General features: G+C 40.6%; 2 protein-coding genes across 6 annotated transcripts in view; both read left to right on the top strand.

Moving 5' to 3' along the window:
- The window catches only part of LOC144533037 (uncharacterized), a 31,243-nt gene extending 23,252 nt beyond the window's left edge, over positions 1-7,991 (top strand). For all 5 annotated transcript variants that reach the window (XM_078274099.1, XM_078274096.1, XM_078274097.1 and 2 more), the window contains exons 19-23: positions 619-811; positions 2,003-2,127; positions 3,663-3,853; positions 4,696-4,829; positions 6,195-7,991. In XM_078274099.1, coding sequence (XP_078130225.1) covers positions 619-811; positions 2,003-2,127; positions 3,663-3,853; positions 4,696-4,829; positions 6,195-6,427 — 876 coding nt within the window. In that variant the 3' untranslated portion in view covers positions 6,428-7,991. The remainder of the gene's footprint in view (positions 1-618; positions 812-2,002; positions 2,128-3,662; positions 3,854-4,695; positions 4,830-6,194) is intronic.
- A 977-nt stretch (positions 7,992-8,968) lies between these two features.
- Positions 8,969-23,998, top strand: cfap206 (cilia and flagella associated protein 206). The gene is made up of 12 exons (XM_078274647.1): positions 8,969-9,139; positions 9,428-9,511; positions 11,013-11,103; positions 13,123-13,311; positions 15,200-15,367; positions 17,050-17,264; positions 19,008-19,127; positions 19,270-19,468; positions 19,837-19,977; positions 21,974-22,167; positions 22,514-22,657; positions 22,843-23,998. Exons 1-12 carry the CDS (start codon positions 9,032-9,034, stop codon positions 23,062-23,064), a joined length of 1,875 nt encoding a protein of 624 aa, XP_078130773.1. The 5' UTR covers positions 8,969-9,031; the 3' UTR covers positions 23,065-23,998.
- Positions 23,999-25,902: the final 1,904 nt, after the last annotated feature.

A 25,902-nucleotide genomic window follows, 5' to 3' on the forward strand; every position in this document is an offset into this window, starting at 1 on the left:
CACATGTGTTTAAAAAAACATATGTAGTTTATAAAATACGATGTTTTATTATAAATTAAACTACCAAACAATATAATGCCCTACAAGTCCCGCTAAAATAATTAGACCATTAAACACTTAGCTAACCCTAAAGGCTGTTTCATGCTTCTGCGTCCAATCGACGGCGTACCCCCGCAGACCCCTCTGCTAATTTTTCCTATTTCTACTACTTCAGAGTAGCACATTGACAACTCCTATATAACTTGGTTTGTAATTGATAGAATACTTAATTTGGAAATGCTGAATCCATCACTCATAAAGTAGGAAAATACAAAAAATGAAACGCGTTTTATAGATGACCTTATTAATCGAGAATAAATCATTTATAACGGTGTGTAAATGAAATACTATATAGTACTATTTGCGTATACAAGTGTTTGATGTAGGAACAGTGCTTTATAAATGTGGAGTTAAGTATTTACTAATACTTAACTAAGGCTTTATAGTGTGTAGTTATTATAAAGTGTTACCGATATTGGCTCACAATCAATGCCCACATATTTGGGGAACCGGAATAGGTTTGTGACCGCGAATGTGCTCGTTACCTCGACTTAGTTCTAAACTCTACTGTTTTTTTAGATTTGGCATCACACGTTCCAGCAGCTGTGTGTGGATCCAGACGATCACCCTGTTCTGTTGACCGAGGCAGCCATGAACCCCTTGGCGAACCGTCAGCGCATGGTGGAGATCATGTTTGAGTGTTTCAATGTTCCCTTCACCTACGTGGCCATGCAGGCAGTGCTGGCACTTTACGCAGCAGGGAGGTCCACTGGTAACTTGGCTAATAATATTGTATTTTATGTTTTTATTTATTTTAAACGACACGCAAAACATACAATTTGCAACATGAACATATCCCTCGTCATCACCACCCACCCAGACAACATTTTTAAAACGGTGCCACAAAAACTACAATAATCAAGACCATACAATGATATAATAACAAAATAGACAAACTATTAACTAAATAAACATAAGTATAAATGACAACACCATATAATTGTTTTTTTAATGCATTTTACCTGTGCATTGTGTTGGATAGATTTGCGTGGATGAATACTTTAGTCATACATGTCTTGGACCTGCATCTCTCTCATCTTGGGATGATTAAACTGCTGTTTTTAAAGAAACACGCCAACTTATTGGGACTTTGTCTTATTCACCGTATCCCCCAGAGTTGGATAAGTCCATACATACCCTTCTCATCTCTGTGCGTGTTGTAACTGTCTGACGCACCCACTGCTAGCCTAGCTTAGCACAGATCCTGGAGGTAACTGGCTCCATCTAGCCTACTGCTCCCAATAAGTGACAAAATAATGCCAACATTTTCCCATTTACATGTTGTGAGTTGTATAGTCACAGCGTGTACAAATAACAAGGTCACATGAGACACAGCCATCTTCTAACCGTATACAAACTGGGAACTATATTCTCAGAAGGCGAAGCACTGCTACTTGGGCGGAGTGATTAGCGCAACACCTGAAAAGCACCGTTGTTACACTCTGCTCCTCACCACGGGGCTTCTCAGGTGCTGCGAGCAAATCACTCCGCCCAAGTAGCAGAAGTAGCAGTGCTTCGCCTTCTGAGAATATAGTTCCCAGTTTATATACGTTAGAAGATGGCTGTGTGTCATGTGACCTTGTTATTTGTACACGCTGTGACTATAAAAATCACAACATGTAAATAGGAAGATGTTGGCGTTATTTTGTCACTTATTGGGAGCAGTAGGCTAGATGGAGCCGGTTACCTCCAGGATCTGTCCTAAGCTAGGCTAGCGGTGGGTGCGTCAGACAGAGTTACGACACGCACGGAGATGAGAAGGGTATGTATGGACTTATCTAACTCTGGGGGATACGGTGAATAAGATAAGATGATAAAGTCCCAATAAGTCGGCGTGTTCCTTTTTAAAGCCATAGTTTCCTTCTTAGTTTTTTTTTTTTTTTAATGCTTCTTTTCGTTGCAGGTGTGGTGTTTGACTCTGGAGACGGAGTGAGCCACAGTGTGCCTGTGTTTGAGGGATACAGTCTACCTCATGCAGTGCAGCGCTTCCCTCTGGCTGGTGTTGATGTGACAATGCATCTCAAAAAGGTATTCACTTGCTTTTTGGTTTGTAATACGGTTTATGGGCAGTGATGTCGATGGATGACAATTCCAATCTGACATTTGGGTGATAACATGGGGACCTGATATTTAGCCACTGTTGCACAGGGGCGTCTGTACGGTCGGGGGACATCGGGCCTTAGACCAGACTGTCTAGGGTTGTGCTTTGTGACTAAATATTGCAATCACGAAAACAATTACTGTTACTTCAGTACAATAAAACAGCCTTCGCCTCCTTTCACATATAGAAACAAATCAAAAGAATTATTTTAACAATGTACGAGTAATTTATCCTGGCCTAGTCTATATCCATGACGTTCGACTTCCGGGATTGCTCCGGTGCAGCAGGAAATTCCGCCGGCTGCGCCTCTTTTCGCCGATGTCCCTCCGCTTTCTTTGTGTTGAAATTTCAAAACAACGTTTTTCTCCCATCCTGGAATGCTGTGAGGACTAGCCAGACCAGTCTGGCAGAGCGAGACTAATCCTGGCCTGATAATGTGACTGTATTGCCTTCATTTAAGACAACATTACCTTAATACTTGCTTTATGACACAGTACACCCAATAATGCAATAAGCGAAATCGGTTACAATCAAAACGGCTAACGATGAGCCAGATTTACTGAGAACGGGCATTTGTGCAACGCCGTTTGTGAGGGGGAGACGGACGGAGCAGGTACAGCAGAGTGGAGCAGGTGGAGATGTTGTGTTGATAAAGATGTTAGTACTGAGGTGACGTCAATGCAGCCAAACACACACTTAAATGGCAGATTGAACTCTGTTTTGTTATGTTATTCTACAGTCCATTGATGTCAAATTTAATGAACACAAACATGCATCCACCGTTCAGATATTGTAAACATTAATGGCCTAATTGCTATTATTTTTGTTTCTAGTCAGGTTTCAGTTATATAAAAGTATATGTAATATACTATATTTACATTATAGGAATCGCTGGAATGACCAGGCAGGTCATTTCTCTTTGGCTGCACACCTTTAGTAACCGTTTATTCACACACCAAAATCATCAACAGCTGTTCATCGCATTCATCTTAACCCCTCATAATGGCGCTCTGTTACCATAGTAACTGATGCCTTCTCAGACAGAGTGTGAGGCCAGTATGATCGCACCAGCCACAATAACCCACCATAGGTGTTGAACACACACACTATAAACACGTGATGGATGGATGGATGGATGGATGGATGGATGGATGAGGGGCTGGGGTGAAATGTTGGTAAGGACCCTGGCGGCAGAGTTTGGGACATACTGTAGCCTGTGGAACATTCACTCACTCACTCACTCACTCACTCACTCACACATGCATCCGTCTTCGTCCACTTATCCGGTATCGGGTCGCGAGGGCAGCAGCTCCAGCAAGATGCAAGATCCCCTACAAACACCTCCTTTTCAGAGGTGGCGAATATCCCCCAAAAAACTGACCGTCCCAAATAGCGACCTTAGTAAACTCGGTGGAATACATCAGTCCCTCAATTGACTGTTCTGGTGTGCCTGTGCTGAAAGCTTCTTCAGGAACAAGGGGTGTGCATGCGCACCACGGCGGAGATGGAGATAGTGAGGGAGATGAAGGAGAAGTGCTGCTGCGTGGCTGTCGACCACGAAGCCGAGCTGAGTCGTGGGGGGGCGTCCTGCAGAGAGATGCATTACACCATGCCAGATGGACAGATTGTCACACTCGGCACCGAGAGGTTCAGGTAACTGTCTGCACAACACGTCCTGCTTCACATGGGCACTCAATGGACACTTCAGTCACACACAGGGGTCCTCAAGGAAATCCCATTTTTACCACTACACATTTAAGAACTTTTGAATTTTAATAATACATCTCTTTTTAGTTGTAAGGATGGGAAATAAAAAGAGGTCCATAATAAGTACGAGACCTCCGGCAACAGTACAGTCAAACTAAAATCTTGTTAATGATCGGAAGCTTTATTTCTATTCTGTCTATCAATATGACATAACCTTGTACTAACGCCACATCAGGTCAACGTTTTAATTTGTCCAATACTTTGGTAGTTAACTAAACACCTGCAAAACTAAGACATTCCCATTAGCCTCAGCTAATGTCTTAAGGGATAATTGGCAAATGTTAACACGCTAAGATGGTGAACATGCCTGCTAAAAATCAGCATGATAACATTGTCATTGTGGAGGTGTGCTTTGAGGTAAATGAGCTCTAGCATTGCTGTTGACTCTTGTAATCTTGCAGTCACTATAGGTTTCTTTGGCCAGAATGTTGATCATTCAGGCAATTAATCAAGCACTTGACTGAATGCCAAATGACAACCGATCTGGCTGACACAATTCTAAAATGAGTCACGGGAAACCAGTCTGGGGCTGAAATGGGGCTTAATCTGCACAGTGTCTGCCTGGCTTTAGTCTTGTTGAAGAATGTTCAGCTTCAGAGTTCCAGATAGCCTTGGGCTGCACACGTGAGACTGTTCCTCGTTGTTTTTAGAGCAGACAACTCAGACAGGGCAGTTATCTCTTTTAACCTAACACTCAAATGGGTCTACCACTTGCCTCGTTTACCCAGGGCCCCTGAGATTCTCTTTAAACCTGAGCTGATTGGACGGGACCATTACGGGATGCACGAGAGCGTCTTCAAGTCAATCCTCAGCTCTGACATTGACCTGCGACGCTGCTTCCTGGGAAATATCGTATTGTCAGGTAACAGTTGGTCTTTGTCAAGGTGTTACACAACCATCTAAGGCAGTGTTAGTCAAACACTAGGGGTACTGCAGGGGGTATGTGAGACTTTTGCAAAAAGCTTATTTAAAGTGACTATATGTAACTTTTTAATGTTTCTGAAGCGCTGTCATTTTTCATACAATGGTTTTAAATGACCGGTTACGGCAAACGAGACTCGCAGTGAAAAGAACGCTATTTTTATATAGTTTTGTTGTATGCCTCTTCCCGAGTCCGAATATTTTTGCGGCAGGTGGACGGTGCTACAGTAACACATTCTGACGGGTCACAGATTTCTTTGTAACACTGGAAAGCCTGTGTTATTGTATCCAGCCAGCGGAGCCAGGCAAAAGGAAGCCGGAGATGTCTTTTATATAGACCTAATTGTATTTTAATGTTATTTTAGAAGTTATCTGCTGTGTTTATGGCTGATACTGGGGCAGGACCGTCGCAGAAAAGAAGGAAATTAAACGAAGAACTAAAAGCTAAAAGGGAAAGTGAAAAGCAACGGCGATGACGCGAGTCAATTTCGGTCGAGCTTTTACCAGATGGAGACAATTGCGGAATTGTAAAAAAATTAAAATAAAATAACGTCCCCGAATTGGCCTTCAGTTATGTAATATGTCCATTTCATTCATAAAATAACTTCAGTGTGTGATGTGGTTGTACGTCAGTAGCCGACATTAAATTACGTCCTCCTTCCATTTAGCGCGGACGTGTTATTCCTTTTAGTTTGTGTTTGTGTTGGCTTACTATTTTCTTTTCCCGTGTCCCCCTGTACATGTGTAAAGTGTCCGTGGGTTTCATGTAATGCTCTGTATAAGTTAATATTACGTTGGTTGCTACAACAATCTCCTAATGCTTTAGCTCGTGACACAGTGACAGTGATACCCGGTTTAGCTCACAATACATCCAAAGTAGGCTAAGTTACTGTATGTAACACTTGAAATGCAACGATGCATCTGTAACTTACTCTCTTATTGTAAAATAATGATCTTCTGCCTGAGCAAACTATTCATCGCGACTATATGACCTCCCCGTAACTCTAACTCAGTTATACAGCACCGTAAAGAAAAGTCCTTTACGACAGCAGGTGTGGTAAACACTACTGCACTGTACCTCCTTTTTAATACAGACTTCTGTTTTTTCTACCAAAAGTGTTTCGCGCCTTTAGTGGGGGTACTTGGCTTAAAAAAAACTATTCAAACCTGGATTTATTATTGAAAAAAGTTTGAGAACCACTCAACGATGCATAGCTTGCCATGCTTTATGCTTTGGTCATGATTTGGTCTTGTTCCAGTTAATGTGGTGATCTTCACGGGCCGATTTTCTTATTTCCTGCTGAAGGTGGGAACACTCTGCTGCCCGGCCTGCCTGAGCGGCTCCAGGCTGAAATCAAAGACCTGCTTCCCGCCGCCATGGGCGAGAACGTTCGCGTCACCAGCCCAAAGGACAGAGACTTCTCAGTGTGGAGGGGAGGGGCAGTGCTAGCCAGGCTGCCCACCTTCGGCTCGGCTTGGATCAGTCTGGAGGAATACGAAGAGCACGGGCCGCAGATCGTCTTCAGGAAGTGCTTCTGAGACGGGACCACTGTAAGGCGTGCACACTGGACTCCTGTGTAATGCACCACTTAATTTAATTTCCACAAGTGCAATATACATCCAGCTCCAATACAGTGCCATGGGTTGGGATGAGTCTTTATAAATCCTTTTGAGTATTTGTCTTATGTCTTGGCTTTTCTGTGGAGTCAGTTTCACCCCCGTCGTCAGTGTGGATCCTGAATTGGGTGCTCTTAATAGACACCAGTGGGTTCCTATTGACCTGCTGCTCGCTTTATACCTCCTCTACTGAGATCCACCAACATGGCATGGATTAAATGGGGTGTTTGTCATAAGATTCCTGTCAGTCAATGTTATTGTCCCTCAAGAACCTTTTTTTTTTTAACAGTGTCTTTTAAGTTTTCCATTTTTGGGGAATGTATTTCTGTGTCTCAAGAATTTAAGCGCAAGTATATTAATGTTAATGTGGTCAAGGGACTAGAATTGAAGCTGGCCTTTGATCGATGTCTGCCAACTTTTGTTTCCAGGTTAAGCAATTGAGGGACATAAAGAGAACTCAATGTGCTGACTCCAGATATATAAATATAGTAATCTAATATCAAATTATGATGTGTATGTATACCACAGTTTTAAGTATATTTGGTATAACCAATAATCTCTGTAGACATGGTGAAGGTTGCATTTTATTTTGAAATTTGGATCAGTTCAGCTGTGCAGTGTTCACAACCTAATGATTTTCTTTTTTTATAATGGCAGCGTGAAATAATCTGTATGATTATTAGGGCCACTGTTAAGAAAAGAAATAGTTGGTGTCCTAACATTCCAACCTCTTTCTCCAAGTCTTTACATGTCATGTTTAAACGTTTTTCCTCGTGTCATTTTTTTGTCATAACATTACAATTTCTTTTCATAAAATATTTTTAGAATTTTCACTGTAAATTTGGACTTTTGGCCAAGAGTTCTATTAGAATTGTTTGTCATAACATTTTATATACAATAATGATGGCAAAATGTCAACTTCATTCTCCAAAGTAGGCACTAAATGTGGAGACCAGCAATTTACCTTAAAGGACTGTGCAATGTTAGACCATAGGACTAAGAAACGCCATTCTAACTGGAGTATTTGCCAGAAGATAATTGTTTTATGAATGTTTATTGCTGCAGTAATTTGAACTGGAGAGGACAACATGTGAATTTGTGGGACAAGTTTGCGTTCTAGAAAGTCACGTGTTGCTAATGGTTATTTTCGCACATGTTGATCCTCCACTTAAGTCTTTTGGTTCGTGAAGCTCTGTATGCAGCTGGTAATGGTAAAGTCCATGGAGAGTCCAATATTACAGTACAGTATTGGTCTGGTAATGCCTATCACTTGATTTCAGTCTGTTGAAATGCAGGGACAGTGTTTGTGTATTGTCTAAAGTTGGTATTTTCTATTTGAGTGCAGTGTATTACTTATACTTTCTCTGTTTTCCCTATATTGTTGCTGTGTGGATTTTTAACACTTGCACAGTAGTGTTGGTTTTTGTGAAAGGTGTTCCAATGGTGCCAAAACTGCTGCATTGATCTCAATACCATGGATTCTGTACTTTGTCAACCCTGTATATTTATTCTTAATCTACTTTTTGAGTGTTCTTTCTTTTGCATGCATTTATTTTTGCATGCAGTTATTTTGTTGCATGTCCTTTTTTTGTTGCACTTTTTTTAGCATGTCTTGTCTGCATGTTTTCTTAGATTTTTTTTGTAAACTGTCTCTTTTAAAGGCATGGGGTTGTCATGTGACCTAAAGTCAAGCTCTAAGTGGAAATCAACATGAAATGTGACTGGGAACTTCTATATCTGTCCTAACAGACACGGACTGAACTGCGGTCCTACTGGCTGTAGTTTGAACAGGGTGTTTTTTTTGTCTGTCTGTTTCCTCCTACTCTAAATGTACTGTAACAGTCTGGACTGAGTGTAGCAATTTTTCACCCATAATGTATGTTTTTATAATAAATATTTCAATCATAATTCTTTTGTGTTGTCCCTTTTTTGCATATCTCATATTACAAAGTGTGGTTAACAAATGAAGGTTAGTAAAGCATTTTCTTTTTTTTCTGAACACAACTAGATGCGTTCTGTTTAACAAAGGGTTGAAAGCACACCGAATAGCCATTCCTCGAGCCTTTTTCTTTAAACCAGGAGCACCATTTAGTTGGGTCAACAAATGATTCTTCATTTAGACATCACTAGGTAATACACAGTTCTTGAGTATACTATATTCCAAGGTAATAGCTCAAATAAATGGCCGTTGCCTGCCTAAACAGAAAATAAATTTGACATACTCCATACAGTTTAGAATGGAATTCCTACTAGTGCTGTCATATGCATTTGGCGTCAAACATCACAGCACATCATCAAAATCAATGTTACTGTAGAATTATTGATCGATTGTGACATGTAATGCACCTCCCTTTTGCAACAGTGCACTCTAGTGGACACTAGAGTGCACTAGGTCCCTCAGACCTGCACGCCAAGTGTTACCATAGCAACCATTTATCAACAAGCTGCTGTGGATGTAGCTAGCTAGCTTGCTGTGTCGGTACCAATTAACTGTAGTTGGGGATAAATTACTTTCTTTCAGTAGAAATGTCTCGAGCTCACGCAGAAAGCGTGATTAAAAACATTATTTGTGAAATAGTGCAGGAGTGTGCAGTGAGAGGACATGTGGTGTCGGAAACTTTGGTGGCTTTCACGGTCAGTAATAAGCTGTAACGTTACAAGTTGCCTGTTAAGCTAACGTTAGCTAGCTGAATGCTTCATAGTTCAGACCAGCTCGTACACACGCTGTAAGGCTATGACTTTCTTAAACTTTCTTTATGTCATAGACCCCCTTTTGAGTGACCGTTAAAAGTGTCACTTCCGAAATGGTAGTAAAATATTTTACTAACGTTATTGAACCCAGCTTGGCACCCATGGGTGACTTCATACTCCATTTTGGAAACTGTTGCTAGCTTACGTTATTTTCTCACTATTTTTTCTCAGGTGAAAGCTGTTGTGCTGGACCCAAGAAATGGGTTTAATGTTGATCGATTACTGACCAAACAAGACGTCCAGAAACTTGTAGAGGTGAGTTAACGTTACTGTATTAGCTAGATTTATTTTAGACAACCTGCAAGCTCATCACTTGATGCACGTTAATGAGGTAACGTTCATACTTTTATTTTTGTAGCGAACATTTAGACATAGCTGTAACGTTACATACATACGTATACTGTATAGAATTGAAGAAATGCGTGCGAGGAATGCTTTAAACTGATTATCTGGTCCTGCTTTTGTCCGTTTAATAAAGTTGTTTCCTCCAGTCGTCCTCATAAAGTAACACAAGAGCACAATGAATAAAAACAATAACATGTTTACATTTTTTGCTGCATGCTTACAACTTCTTTTTTTCTTTTGGACCCCCTAATTCAGGGGTGTCAAACATAAGCCCCTGGGGCCAAAACGGCCCGCCCACTGACTAAATGACCCTACAAAGTCTGAAGTACATTTTTCAATATTAAGCTACTATTTGTCCATCGAGAGTCACGCTGTCCCAATAAGTAGTGATGTCAAAATTAAAAAGTAACTTTGGGTTTTTTTTTTTCAACCTGGACCCTATTTTCCTACGTTTTGTGTCTAAGTGACTGATGGGAACAACAAACTCAGAAACTAGTCCAGTATTAAGCAAGACTGCGAAACAAGCTATAAGTTAGTGCGCACCTTCAATTTACGTCCACTAAAAGGACTCGTTTTGCCACTGACATGCTCAGATTATTATTCCAAGTGTCTGACAACATTATGGTTGAGGTCGACCTTTTTGATAAATAGTAATATATATATATATATATATATATATATATATATATATATATATATATATATTTACATTAAAAACATTGCCAAAATTGCTATCGCCAAACCCACCAGACTCCATGGTGACATTTGAATAAACAGTAATTTTTTCATCGTAAAATACACTTCATTCAAAGTCGACAGAAAAAATCTAAAGCCATCTTGGTTCGTCTTTCTACTGTTCCAACTGCCACCACTCCGGTTTGGTTCAAATAAACACATCATGTACCAGTTTTACATGTGGAAATCGGCTGGATCTGTACACACTAAAAGTACTGTTTATTTAAATGGAGTCTGGTGGGTTTAGCGATAGCGCTCTCAGAGCTGTTTGTTAAACGATTTTACTCTTTAACAAAAATGTCCATCTCTGTAGGGATCCTTTTCAAATGTCAGACACTTGTAATAACGATCTGAGCATGCCAGTGGCAAAAACAGCACTTTTAGTGGTGAAATTGACGATGCACATTTGCCCTATAGGATTACATTGCAGCCCGGTTCGCGGCTGACAGTTACAGCATTCTTGCTCAATACTGCACCAATTTTAAAGATTTTTGTTGACATTAGTCACTTAGACACCAATGCATGGGAAATTAGGTTTGAACAGGTTAAAAAACAAAATTACCATTTTAGCTTCATGAAGCCTTTTCTTTCTTCTGACGGACACAAAACACAAGGCAGAATGACCCATAACAGTCATACCCTTGTTTCTAATCTTTATCTACAACATTTCTTTCAGCTGTGTCTGGAAAAACTAATGGAAAAGTGCAGCCCGTCCCTTGACACAATCAAAATGCAAGTGTATTTTGATATGAATTACACCTCACGATGTAAGTGGTACTGTATGAAATGAAATACCATCTAAAATGAGGAGCATACAAAGTTCTCTACAGCATGGAATCAAAACTGATTAAATGTATTGTCACCATGAATGTAGTTTTTGGTGCATGGGTTAGCCCCTCTGAGGGCTGCGACTAAAATGAATGTCACTTATTTGTTTGATTAATCAACTGTCTATAAAATGTCATGAAAATAGTGAGAAATGCCCACAACAAATTCCCAGAGCCCACGGTGACATCTGAAAATTCTTTGTTTTGTACAACTAACATTCCAAAACCCAATATCCATTTCAATCAGTCAATCAATCAAACAATTAATCAATGTATTGGTCACATGAAATAAATTACAATTCCAGTAAAATGTAATTCTGTCAGTTCCTACAATTTATGCATTAAAAACAGTAATAATAATATGTGAAGGGGGGGGGCAGTCTTCATTTAGGATCTTAGTGGCCTGAGGGTAAACGCTCCTATTAAGCCTCTCGGTGCTGCCCTGATGTATCTGGTTCCTTCACTTTATTATCCCAAATGGGAAACTTGATATCAGACAGTCAGGAGTGCAAGATTAAAAAAACAAAACCATTCAAACAACATACAAATAAACAAGACAACAATACAAAGACATGAGTACAAAAATGTATCCTGTATGTAAAACATACAACACAATTTTACACCATAGGAGCAATCTCTACAATAGTCTACATTACATGTGCAAATTAAGCAGAGTTATTGCACATGGAACAAAGGAGTTTTTACTCCTATTGCTCTTGAACCTACCTGAGGGGAGTGTTACGAACTCAGACTGTGCAGTCTATTATAGACCGGGCCTTGCGGAGTACTTGCTGGTCAAAGATAGCCATCAAGGGGGACTGTGGGAAACCTATCACCTTGCCAGCCACCTTTACAATATGGCTTAGGTGTTTTTTGTCCCTGATGTTCAGGTTACCATACCAAGCAACCATGGCAAAAGTAAGAACAGATTCAATAAAGGACTTATAAAATGAAGGACATCACTTCCCTATCTACATTAAAAGTGTTTAACTTCCTGAGGAAGTACAAACGTTGCTGTCCCTTCTTACAGACTGCACCACAATTGACATCAAACTTCAGGTTTTTATTGATGACGGTTTCCGGATACTTCCGATACTGTTCAACAAACTCAATTCCAGTTCCTTTAATGAACGTCTGAGATGGCGGGAGGGATGATTTCCTCAAATCAATGACCATATCCTCGGTTTTTGTGGCGTTTAATTGAAGAAAGGCCTCATCACACCATTGGACAAACTCATCTACCTTCTTTTCGACCTCAACGCGGAGAAAAGGCTGTTACCTGAGTGGTTTGGATCTTTAATGATTCTCCTAGTCTTATCCATTGCAGTGCCTGGTGTAAATATCCTTAAGGCAGGGTAGGGCAAAGCCTAGTTTATGTTCAGCCGCTCAAACCATTCTCTGCAGGGCTTTGCGGTCCTGCTCGGTACTGTTTCTGTACCAGGCAGTGATGTTCCCCATCCTCGGTATTTGAGGGGATACCCGGAATTTCCCCAGGAACTCTAACACTCCAGATATTTTTAGTATTAAACAGGTACTGCCAAATCTGGGATTTTCAGTCAGTAAGATAGTTCAGTCCGTTTTTTATCAGCTTTGGCGTATCACAAAGATTTGACTTATGCTCAGGATACAGACAGTGAAGCTGTAACACATGCCTTCATTTTGGTCATTTTTGGATTATTGCAATGGTCTTTTTACCTGTCTAAATCAATAAGCCGTAGACAGACTTCAAACTGTAGAAAGCTCTGCCGCAAGGCTTTCATAAGAAACAAAGGGGAGCATATTACACGTGTTAGCTTTTTTGTTTGTTTGTCTGTTTGCTTTTGATTACTTTGAAATGTTAACTGTTTAAATCACTGCATATTTAAGAACATTTTTAGGAGGAAAAATTCCCTTTGCATTAAAATTATAATTTCGTATATATATCTATATATAACTAAGCAGGTACTTGTTTTTGGATAGGTGAGTTTCTTGAGGAAATCCATCGGGTGGTGGAGTCCAGGCTGAGTCCAGTGAGGAGAGAGATCACTGACAGCAGAGTGAAAACACGGGAGGAATTAGACGCTTTGTACCGTAAAATCATCACCTTTGTCCAGCTGTCCACCAGCATGGGCTCACCTAAAGATGACAAGGCTGTGCAACAGGCTACAGGTTTCACTTTAACTTGTTCTTTTAGTTTCTGGGGGACTATAGTCAGTACAAGTACAGATACAGAAGCATTTCCTTTATTTTCTGAGCCCACTAGATGGCGCTCTGTGTCCAACAAAGAGTTGAAAGCACACTGAATTGCCATTCCTTGAGCCTTTTTCTTTCAACCAAGAGCGCTATCTAGTTGGGTCAACAACTACAATGAATGGTGCATGAAGCTTCAATAGGACACCCCTAGTGATCACTTGATGGAATGCAGGATTAAAAGCAATGTCACCTATTTTAACAACTTACAAATGATGTTCCAGTGCCTCAGACAGGGTTTCCGCGGGGTCCTAAAAAGTCTTAAATTATAAAATCAAAATGTAAGGCCTTAAAAAGTCTTAGATATTGTGTCTAGGTCTAAATAATTAATTATTATTATTAATAAATTTTCCTGTTTTTGGTCGTTGACGAACATATTTAGTCTCGTCTCGTTTGACAAAATTAAAAAATCTTAAAAAGGTATTAAAAAGTCTTAAATTTGACTTGGTAAAACCTGCAGAAACCCTGCTCAGAAAGCACGAGCCATGTCTGTGAACTGTACTAGCCTCAAGTAAATCAACCAGTGAACTACACACTTACAGTTGCCTCTGGGATTTTAAATCCTGCGTTGCTTTGTAGACAATAGTGTTTATTTCGTCAAACGAGACAAGACTAAATATGTTCGTCAACAACCTTTTTTTCCATGACTAAGATGAGACGATGACGAGACTACACCAATGTCCAAAAACGCTGACTAAGACTAAATTAACATGCATTATTATTGACGAAAAAAGATGAGACTAAAATGTTTTGCATAAAATAAAAACTAAGATAAAATCTCTCTTCATTTTCGTCCACAATCGTCTTTACTTTTTCATCATGATATAGAATATTCAGCTGTTACTAGGGTTGGGTACCGAGACCCGGTGCTGATACGGCACCGGTGCCTTAACCACCATTATCAACCGAACCGAATAGCAACGCGGATTACTTAAATGCCTGCGCTTCTCTCTGATGCGCTTAAATGGACGTTAGAGGCAACCGAAACATTGCCGCATGTCACGCTAGTTAACGCTCCACTTGGCAGCAGGTAACGTTAGCCTACCGTTAGCTAGCAGCTGGATTAAACACGGTTAAAATGCTGACAGCTAAACGGCGTAAAAGTTTGTCTGTATTTCACTGTAGAGGATTCCTCTGCCGTTGTCTGAAAAACAATACAGATGTTGCGTTCACTTGAAACTCGCCTCGCCAGCCTCGTGCTGCATTCAAAGTTATTGTATAATACCCTTTTCCCATCCAGTGGTTGTTTTTTGTCGTTTAACAGGAATTTACTGGTGAAATAAGGAAGAGGCTCGATGTTGGGTCGCATTTTACGTATAATGATATTGACAAAAAATCGGAAAGTGTCATTATAACTATTTGACTGAAATGGTTATCAGAAATAATTTTTGAAATAATTTGATAAAAAAGACTAAAATGTTTTGACTAAAACTTGACTAAGATATATTGAGTTTTCTTTTGACTAAAACTAGACTAAAATGACGAGACTTTTAGTCGACTAAAACTTAACTAACAAAAAAAGATATGTGAATGACTAAATATGACTAAAACTAACAAGGACATTTGGCACAAGACTAAGACTAAATTAAAATAGGTGACAAAATAAACACTAGTAGACAATAAATGAGATGCGCAATGTTAAAATGCTGAGTCATTTCACCAAAGTTTACTTGCTAGCTTTTCAACAGGTATGAACCCAACTTCAGACTCATTTGGATGCAGACACTTAAACAAAAATCTTGTGGGCTAAGAAAGAGTGAGAACTGTTTCCTGACTCTTGATTTCTCATCACCTTCTCTTTTCACAGCTGCCCTGCAGAGTGTCTTCCCTCAGATGGAACTGGGAGCCTTCATGGTGCTCTTAAAGCGGGACAAGGAGCAGCAGCTCAATGAGCTCGCCATGCTTGTCACAGGGATCCGACTCTTCAACAAAGCCAGCAAGAAGGAAAGCGAGGAGACTGACATCCATGAACTAAGTACAGTATACCAGGCTACTGACAAAAAAAACATGTATATTACAGACAATGTAATGTGCCTCTTTTTCTTTCTTTTTTTAGATAAGGCACATTAGCAGATTTAACAGATAAGGTGCCTAGCATAATATTTATATTCAAGCTTCTACACGTTTTTATGTAAAAAAATAACACCTTCTAAGTCAACTGGGGCTGGCTGGTTTCCTGCTAGCTGAGCAGGTACTGTATAAGGTGGTTCGATCCCTGGCCCTGTAGTCCCATGTTGAAGTATCCTTGGGCAAGACACTGAACCCTGAATTACTCCTGATGCTGCGCAATTGGTGTGTGAATGTTTATCTGATGAGCAGGTGGCACCTTGTATGGCAGCCTCGGCCACCAGTGTATCAATGTGTGTGTGAACGGTGAAATGTGCCTGTACTGTGTGAAGCGCTTTGAGTAGTCGTTAAAGCTTAAGTGCGTAACATTTTGATGTTAATGAATGTCCGTTACATTAAAGCCATTGCCAAATGAGGTGCTACGAAGCTAATTAAGGCTATGTTTAGACGGAAATTATCTGAAGAGAAAGCGCAAAAGTGGCGTTGCGTTCTCACTTTTTATTCCGTGTTTAGACGAGCGTTATGGGGGGGGGGAAATCTGCGTGCGTATGGTGAGGCAAAAGTTTGTGAAATGCGATCCACCAAGTCCGCGCGCCTGAGTAGAACCTTCCTTCTACTTGTCTCCCTCTCCTCCTCCTCCTCCTCCCTCTCCTCTCCTCTCTCTAGTAGCGCGAAGCGAACAACAAAAGCTGAGAATTTTGTCTGGACAGACGAGGAGGTGGAGTTATTGCTCCAAACAATGCACACTCACACACACACGCGGCGCACACACACACACATGGCGCACACACACACACACACACACACACTCGCACAGTGCATTTTTACCCTTTAGATGGGAACGCGACGGTGGAGTGTTTTTAATATTTCCATTCTGGAAGGTGGTTTCACTTTTTTGCGTTTTTAAGCCCCAAAAACGCCGTCGCCGTCTAAACGAAAGGCACATCTGATAAAATATTTTGTCTTTTTCACCCGCGAATTCTGCGTATTCGTGTTAACAGGGCCTAAGACTATCAGCTCCACACAACTCTCTCTGTATTTCTCAGTATGGCTATGTTCAGAAGATTGTGGCGTCCGGGCGACTTTCGCGCGCAGAAACTCGAGTGAAGATAATGACCTCTTCTGAAGAGTCCATCATGTTTTTTTAATCCTCCGTGTCCTCCTTCGCTACTAGCAACTGGGTGGAGGAGAGGTGGGGGTGGTGCGCGATTACGGAAGGCTTGTATCATGTGGACGCGCCGACAGTTTTGTTGTCATTGCTTTGAATTCCTCATGGGGGAGGCAGAAACTATGCACTATAGTTTTAAGACTAGAAAAGCGCTGTATATAATGCAGTCTATATTTCCATTTTACATTTCACAGCATAGGCTGAAATCATGGGGGTTTCGGGGGTTTGGTCCATTGCCTGCTTTCTCCCTTTGCGTCACCAACACACACCGGTCCTGTGGGAGAGAACAAAGTTTGATTGTTGCCAACTTGGGGACTTTCTCGCTAGATTTAGCGACTTTTCAGACCCTCTTAGCAACTTTATTTCTGAAAAGGGACTAGCGACAAATTTAGCAACTTCAGAGCATCACATTCTCTCCGCAGTGCCCGCAATCCTTAATGAAGCTCTTCCAGTCACCAGTAAAAGCATTGAACACGAGCTGAGTGTGTCACAGAATTTGGCATGGAAATACACAGCAGTGCTGGAGAAGCTAACGGACCCTGACAGTCAGCCTGGAGAATGTGACGTGCCAGTTGTCCTGCTCAAACAGGCTCTCTACAACATCAGGCAGCATGAAGTTTTCCTTAAAATGTTACTGGTGAGGTTACGCCAAATGATGGTTTGTGTCATTGTGGTATTTTATAATATAGCTTATGGCTATGTTCACACTTGGCGTCTTTTTTTAAGCTGCCAGTGTCTGTTTTACATTATAAACCTATGGAGTAAAAAAAAAGAAAAGGAAAAAAAAAAGCTTTTTAAAACACCACCGCCGACTTCTTTTTTGCAGCTCAGAGCGTCTTTCTGAAGTTGAAAAAAGTTCAACTTTTCTGAACCTGTCGAAAAAAGGGAGTTGGAGCACAGCGAGTTAAACGGTATGACCAGGTGCTCCGTGTACGGGGAACTCACTTTGTTTTATGTAACAGCCCAGTCTCATGGCAGTTCGTGAAATGGTGACGTTACTTGGAAAGCCGAAAATCCGCGTAAGGAGGTTGGTTGGTGGATGGGTCAAAAAACACTTTCACCTCGGAGACCGGGGATCGCGTCCCGCGTGTGGTAGTTCCTTTTCGCATTCTTGTTCTCCTAACCACAACCGTCCCGTTGTTGTAGCGCGTCCCCGTTGTTGTTGCCGTTGTTGTTGCCGTTTAATTTCCCCGTTGTTGCGTCCCCCAGAGACCGCGGATCGTGTCCCGGCGGCCGTGTGTCACCGTCTACCGCGTGTGGCGTCCCCGTTTTTGCATCCCCCAGAGCAGGCCAGTGTCATGGCAGTTGTCGCCGGCGTGCAGCGTTTATTTTCCCCGTTGTTGTGTCCCCCAGAGACCGCGGATCATGTTGTCACCATCTCCCTCAGTCGCATGGCAGTTTGTGAAATGGTAACGTTCCAATTTCGTGGTGACCACCACGAAATAAAGTAGAAGATCGTTTCCCTGTACATGAATCAATAGATCAAAATAACGTGACCATTTTAAGAACTGCCGTGTTGCATGTAACGTTAGCAGGACCACTCTCTCGCTCTGTTCTTTCTCTAGCTCACTCCACCGCTTAGTTTTATCTAACGTTAGCAGTATTGGGAGTAACGGCGTTTAAGTATAACGGCGTTACTAACGTCTCCCTCTCTAACGTCTTATTTTTTTCGGTAACGGAGTAATCTAATGAATTACTTTTCCCATCGTTGCAACGCCGTTATCGTTACTGAGAAAGTAAAGTGGCGCGTTACTACAATTTTGTTGAATGAAGCGCGAGGTGTCAGGGTTTGGCTACACATCAGCTGCCTGGAGAGAGCAGGGGGGGGGGGATGATGACACATATGCGATGATGCGATGATGATTGGCTGGGTGGGCGGATGCCCTGCCCTGCAATCAATTAATATAAACATATTTGACGTTAAAGATGTTATAGAACGTAATAGCGTTATAGAACATAAAAAATAACGTCACAGTTACTTTGCTGAGTAACTAATTACTTTTACAATGTGGTAACTGAGTTACTAACTCAATTACTTTTTGGGAGAAGTAATTTGTAACTGTAACTAATTACTTTTTTTGACCAACACTGAACGTTAGCACTGCTCCATATAGCGCTCTAGCTAGGATACTGTAACAGTAGCTGTTGTCATAGCAACAAAAGATGCTCTCGGCTGCTTTTTGGAATAAAAACGCTGGCAGCTTTTCTTTTTCACTACAAAAGCGCCCCAGTCAACTTTTTCTTGCCAAAAAAGACGCCAAGTGTGAACATAGTCTAAAACTATTACTATTATGATGTGAATTTATATGACGATAACAACCCATTTTTGCAGCAGTAAAAGAAGGCACAAAATAAATATGCGTTTTCCTTTTACCACCAGGCTGATGCATGTCTATGTGCCAAGCATGTTGAAAGCCTACAGACTGAGCTCTCATCACAGATGAAGCTGCTAAAAGAAACTGTGCAATCAAAGACAGCTGTACCGACTGCAAGAGTTTTTGTAAGTGTCTCGGCCACTGATGTTATGTTGCTACTGTTGTTATGTCTTGTTATTTTATATTTGTGTCTTAAAGGAGTAGTTTTTTATTTTTTTTTTTTTTTTCTACAGCCCCATTTTTTTCATTGCTCATATTGTCTTTCAGCCACTGTTCAAGTCCCTGTCAAAGGTGTGGTCTGGACTTAAGGATGAGGCTGAGCTGCTGAACATCCTTAATAACATCACGCACAATCTACAGCCCTTCATTGCCTCTCAGGCCAAGATTTTTTCGCAGGCTTATTTGGACGGTCTGCTGGAGTCGTCAGAGGTGAAAACAGACGAACAGAGAATGACTGAGTCCTCAGGTATGGCTGATGTCAGCAACAGTTACAGTATGTCATCATCTTAAGTACCCTATTGACCAGAATATAGATGGGTTTAGTTTTACTTTAATTAAAATGTTCTAAACAACAGACTTCCTTGCTAAAAAAAAGAATCTCTTTATTAAAACAAAATTTGGTTCTCATAAAGTCTTTTTCCAAAAAATAAGTCTTTAAAAAGGGGGGTGGGGGGTCTTATTATTGGGGTCATCTTATATTCGGGTCAGTATGGTAATGAAGTCCATGTTCCACAAGTCTTACAAAACTGGACTCCAAGAGAAAAAGGTCGCTGGACCAAGTTTACGCAAGTGCTGAGCTTAAATGCGGTTATTTTTCTTTGTTATGCCTTTCAGGTGAGCGTATTGTTCCAGCTGAGATGAAGACACAGGAATGGCTCCTGCCTGAAACAACAGCCAATTTTAATGAGCTGTCGCTACAGTATAATGGAGTCTGTGGCTACACGCTTGTGAACAACGATGGGCTTCTACTTCCAGGTACTGTTCTCATGATACACCAATATGATATCAAGAAAGGTATTTGGATGTTTCTTCTTTGTCAAATTTGGGCGTATGGGTAAAGGCCTCAGCACGCTTCAAACAAACTAGGTCACATAAAGTATCTATTCTGAATCACTGAAAGTGGGACAAAAGCCTGCTGTCATAGCCACCTCCTGGCTACATCCCACTGCCTCCTTGATATACATCCATCCGTCTGTCCATCAAGCCATCCATCCATTCATCAATCCATTCATTAATCCCTTTATTAATCCATCCATCCATCCATTAATCCATTCATTAATCCATCCATCCATCCATTAATCCATTCGTCCAACCGTCCATCCATTAATCCATTCATTCAATAATCCATCCATCTATCCATCCATCCATCTATCCATCCATCCATCCATCCATCCATTAATCCATCCATCCATCCATCCATCCATCCATCAATCGATCCATTAATTCCTTCATTAATCCATCCATCCATCCATCCATCCATCCATCCATCCATTAATCCATCCATTCGTCCATCCATCAACCCATCAATCGATCCATTAATCCTTCATTAATCCATCCATCCATCCATTCATTAATCCATCCATCCATCCATTAATCCATTCGTCCATCCATTCATCCATCCATTAATCCATTCATTCAATAATCCATCCATCTATCCATCCATCCATCCATCCATTAATCCATCCATCCATCCATTAATCCATTCATTCAATAATCCATCCATCTATCCATCCATCCATCCATTAATCCATCCATCCATTATATTTCTTTGGGACTACCCTAGTGTCTCATCGTGCTCCACGCTTTTCAGGCATGTCCAACTGCCCACAGCCACACTGTTAAGAAAACTCATTTTGGTCTTTCAGTCATAACCCCAAGTTCATAGGTGAGGGCTGGATCTGAGGATCAGGTGCCTGCTCACCCCTACAGTTCTAGTACAACGCCTGTATTGCTGCTGAACCCCTTACTCTAACCCCCATACTCTCGTAACAACCCCACAAGATAACTCAAGGGATATTTAGACTGTAAGGGCAAACTCTAATGACCTCTTCTTTCCAGTGCTCTGGCATAGGAGGGCTGAGTAGTGTGATACCCTGGTCATTTGAGTACACCCCAAAAAATGCATTAATATCATATTATGAAATTTAGATTATTTAACAGTATATTATATATTATTATATTTATATATTGGATTATTACATGTTTTATTAATATATGTTTTTAATTTTCCTTCAACGCCAGTAGCGACCCTCTGGAAAATCCCATGTGTACGTTTATTTAACAGTACGTCGATATCACTACTGCTGAAGTTCTTCTTCTGCAGCCTTTTTATGGTGGCATCTCTCCAATTCTTGATAGAGTATTTGCACCTGCCCTTACATAGTTCTTAGGGGGGTTTACCTTACCTACGCTAATAAACAATTATGATCAAGTGGGATTCATCATTCACCACACCTGGGTAAGAGCAGATTTGACAGTTAAGAACGTTTGGTGCATCTGGAGTTGACTTCTCTTATATTTTCTCTTACCAGACAACTAAGATAAAATACAAGAGAAATTTAAGAGAATGTTGCTGCATGTATGAACCCTACAAATTTGGATAACAGCGTACACTTTTAGACAGTCTCCTTAAAGGAAATCATGGTGTTGCATTTGGTTGTACACTTGTAAAGTGAAGTTGTGACCGTAGTGATAGAGAGAAGAGTTCAAACCCTGCCTACTTTCACACCTTCACACATCTGGCTACACGCTTGCATAAGGTGGGCCTGCTACTTTGTCTGAAGCTTATTGAGGCCTTAAGAATTCTTATCCATGTATATGTAATATGTCATGGTAATATCATTTATTTCCTCCAATATTTTTCCAAATATATACATTCTGTTTAAAGGGATACTATATGATGAGCATCCTTAATCTTGCCTGCTGTGCCTGAACTCCATTCAGTTTGGAATATTTGACACTTCTGTTGCAGGTAATCCACACATTGGAGTCTTTAAACACAAGGAGAAGCTCTATGTTTTTAGGTCCAAAGAAGCTGCCTTAAAATTTGCCTCCAGTCCGGGCGACTTCATTGCAGAGGTGGCAGAGAAAGCCAAGCACTCCCCTGAACTCATTCAGCTCCTCAAACTCCACCAACAATTTTCCCGCGTCAGTCCTTACGCAGAGGTTAGCCACGTTGAGTATTTCCCAAGCATATACTTAAGCTACAGCCACAGCTTTACCACACAAATTAGTTTGGACACCTAAAATGCATGTGAAGATAGCTGAAAGCACTCACTCAGTATAGGTTATATTAAAGCAGCCGCATGTAATTTGGAAATGCATTCTTCATCATATTTTTTATTTTTATTTATTGATTTATATTGTTTGTTACTGCATCTGGTGTTAGTATTGAGAGTGATACTGTGGCTGGCAGCATTGCATGTTGCTATTTGCCTTGGAACTCTGTTTCCGTACTCTGACTTCACTGGGAGCTTGATCCAAACTCAGTTGTTGCCTTGTGGTTTTGCAGATGCAGCCAGGAGAGAGGTTATTGGTAAAGCCCATCACCAAGTGTGAGAGCGGCACACAGACAGACATCCACCCAGTGGAGACAAACATTGTCAAGTCATACGAGTGGAATGAGTGGGAGCTGCGTAGAAAAGCTATCAAACTGGTGAGCTTGAATTCACTAGATGCAAATTCTGCGATGTGATGGATCACAGTCACTGTGTAGTTTTGGAAAGAACTTTTTTTTTTTTACTTTTCTAGCATCAAACAACACACCAGAAACTGCATTTATTGACACTATATTAAGCGTGAAAGAAACGCAGCAATATTTTTTGAATGTCTTAATTCTAGGCTGATCTCTTGACCAAAGTGACACACTCGGTGCAGACTGATCTGAGCCACATGAGAAGGGAAAACGTCACTCAGACCTGGCTGCCCAAGAACGCTGCCTGTCAAAGCAAGAGAGACGGTGAGAGCAACGTGCCCAAACCTCAGATCTACCTGGCTGGTCTGAGGGGACAAAGAGACGGAAACATGGTCAAAACAAACCTGACCAGGTCGGTGGATGAATAATTAGATGATTCCAAGAGAAAAACTAAAATAAAAGTTCATGTAAGCATGTTATTGTTATTTTTCACTGCACACAACTTTATACTTTTTTAAGGAAAAAAGCAGAGCCAGATAATGTAGCAGTTTTAGGCAATTTTAGGCAGTGTCCTTGTTTAAGATCCTAGTAGCCTGAGGGAAGAAGCTCCTCCTGAGCCTCTCAGTACATCCCTTAGTTCATGTAATTTAGAAAATATCCACTAGGTGGCAGTAAAACCATCTCACCATTAACTGTACTGTATCAAAGGAAGAAGGAATTGTTGATGTAACAGCTTAATCCCAAGGGGGTAAGCTTCTCCTCGGACCACGAACCTCCTATGGCGCCATTTTGATGCTAATAAGCCATCACCTCCCGTTAGCATTCCATTGACTGCCATTCATTTTGGCGCCACTTTGTGAGCAAATAACTTTACATCTGAAGCATTTAAAGACTCTGTAAATTTATACTCTCTATAACTCTAATAAATCAGTCAAACTTTGTAATTTTCATAAAACAAATGTGGGATTGAAAAGTGCTTCTTGCATTATCTAGAGCCACAGCTACTATTAAAATATTGATTTCTGCTTTAAAATGACTTTAAAATTAGTTTTTCTGCTATTTACTCGCAAGACAGGCGATAGCAAACCTATACTCTTCTAAGCATCAAACAAGGGCTCTCACTAACTTTCAAAGGTTGTAAACTTATTTCCATTCGGAAGTAAATCCTTCTGCTTTTACCCCTTGATAAGTGCCAGCTTGTTTTCCATTGGAACAATTTGGTTATAGATTTATAGATTTGAATGAAAAATAGATTTGAATGTTAAATTGCTAACTGTTTCTGATTGGCTGCTGTTACCTAATTTTAATTGAATGTCAAATGGTTGCAATATTTAAACACCTGTAAATATAATTTCTATATTAACATCTTTTTTGATACCTGGGAAACTAATAAATATGTTGTTTGTCATTCAATGATATGATTTTTTGATTATTTGTGATAACAATAGTAACAACAAGAATAGGCTTAATATTAGGGCGTAATCATTAATATTTGGGGCAACTAGCCTACATCTTACTTGATGGGGGGCGGTTAGGGACCTGGATAATGGATAAGGGGGGCGCTGGCACAAAAAAGGTTGAGAACCACTGATCTAGCAAGTCAAAGATAGTCAATCTCCAAATGCAATGTAACAGGGAGGAGAGTAAAGATGGAAAGCTCCTAAAGCTTAGTTCCATATAAATGCACGGATAATTTGTTATTTTGTCGTTACAATATTGACCTTGTAGTTGAAAAAGGAGCCTCATATAAAAATGAGATTTCCTCCTATGGAGTCCGTTCATTCACTGACAAGATGGCGGATAGCGTCAACAACAACTGCTAAAGTGAGTCGTTCAAAACCTTTCTTTTTTGTAAACTTTGTGTACACGAACAATGTTCTCAATGCTCGAGTTCATGTGTGGAGCCCCTGGTGATACTTGGAGCAAAGTTTCATGTTGTGTAGAGCCTTCTTAGTGTTTTAAAAATAGCTATTTTGAGGCTAGCATCAAAGTGCCCCTAGCACTCCCATTCAAAAGGCCATTTGACCGAAAACGAGAATACGGTAAATCTTAAAAGTGGCATTTCCATCCTAATTATGCTTTTAAACTAAAGTTTGACTCGGGTACATTCACAACCCTAGGTTGCATTTTGGCGAGAGTTACGCTTTAAGTCAGAATTCTGATTACATTTAGAATTCTGAGATTAAAGTCAGAATTCTGACTTTTTTTCTCAGAATTCTGATTTTAAAATCTTAACTCAAATAAGTAGGTATACTCTTTACTGTATGATCAAATGTACGCAGCGTTTCCTCTCTGGCGGATCCCTTGTTTCCCCTTACTATTCCTTGCTGTCTGTCCTGCTCCATGTTAAAGGACATTCCTCCTCCTTCCATTGTCTTTGATGACACACTGATTAAGTGTGGTAAAAAAGGTACTGTGTAATTATGTGTGTTGTACTTTGTACTTTGTCAATTGAACATGTGATTACATATTTGAAAAAACAGCCATTTTGATGATCTGCTGTTTAACCACCTTTCAATAATAGTACCAAAGTGATATAAAAACCTGAAATTAGGTCCAAGACATACATCACGCAAACATGGACATTGTGCAATGGTGTGAACTTGTTCTTTTCCTGCACTACATGTATGGTTGCCGTAGGCTACAGCAGCTATCTCTTGCTTGATATACGTATCTCTACAGGTGACGGTTCTGGGGTGGGGGTAAAATTGACATGTCAAGGGAGGGAGCATTTGAGGGCCTAGCACAAGGCTAGCACTAAAAAAAGCAAGCCATTTGTATTCTAAAATTACTTCATGTATTGGGTTCACCCAAATTCCTCTTGGTCATGATCCAGTCAACAAGCCTGCACTTTTGCAGGTTTGGGCTGAAGGATTTGGATGTATGACAGCTCAATATAAATTTTAAACCAAAAAAAAAAATATCCAGACATGTCAAATCATCAACATTCTAATCTGGATTACTCAGTTATCCACATATGGCGAACCGGACCCTGGCTGCTACAGAATAACCACACACATCTCTACACACAACAAAATAGTCTCAGGAAGGAACTTGTTTTGATGGAACATGTGTACGTTCAAAGTTGTTTTAGTCGTGCAACAGAAAACTCAGATTGGACAGATAGTCTAGCTAGCTGTCTGGATTTACTCTGCAGTAGTCTCGGATTGTCCTCGACCGGAGTTTAAAATGCCAACACAAAGGAATCCCAGATTACGGATATCCAGCCTAAATGAGTGAAATCTGGCGGAAATTCCGTTGGCAAC

This window comes from Sander vitreus, chromosome 18, assembly GCF_031162955.1.
Source record: "Sander vitreus isolate 19-12246 chromosome 18, sanVit1, whole genome shotgun sequence".
NCBI lineage: Eukaryota > Metazoa > Chordata > Actinopteri > Perciformes > Percidae > Sander > Sander vitreus.

Bases quoted from the DNA above. Each gene is read 5' to 3' on its own strand.
- cfap206 (XM_078274647.1), top strand. From the start codon at position 9,032: ATGTCTCGAGCTCACGCAGAAAGCGTGATTAAAAACATTATTTGTGAA. The intron at 11,104-13,122 runs GTAAGTGGTACT...GTTTTTGGATAG, and splicing joins TATGAATTACACCTCACGAT to GTGAGTTTCTTGAGGAAATC. The intron at 19,978-21,973 runs GTACTGTTCTCA...CTTCTGTTGCAG, and splicing joins CGATGGGCTTCTACTTCCAG to GTAATCCACACATTGGAGTC.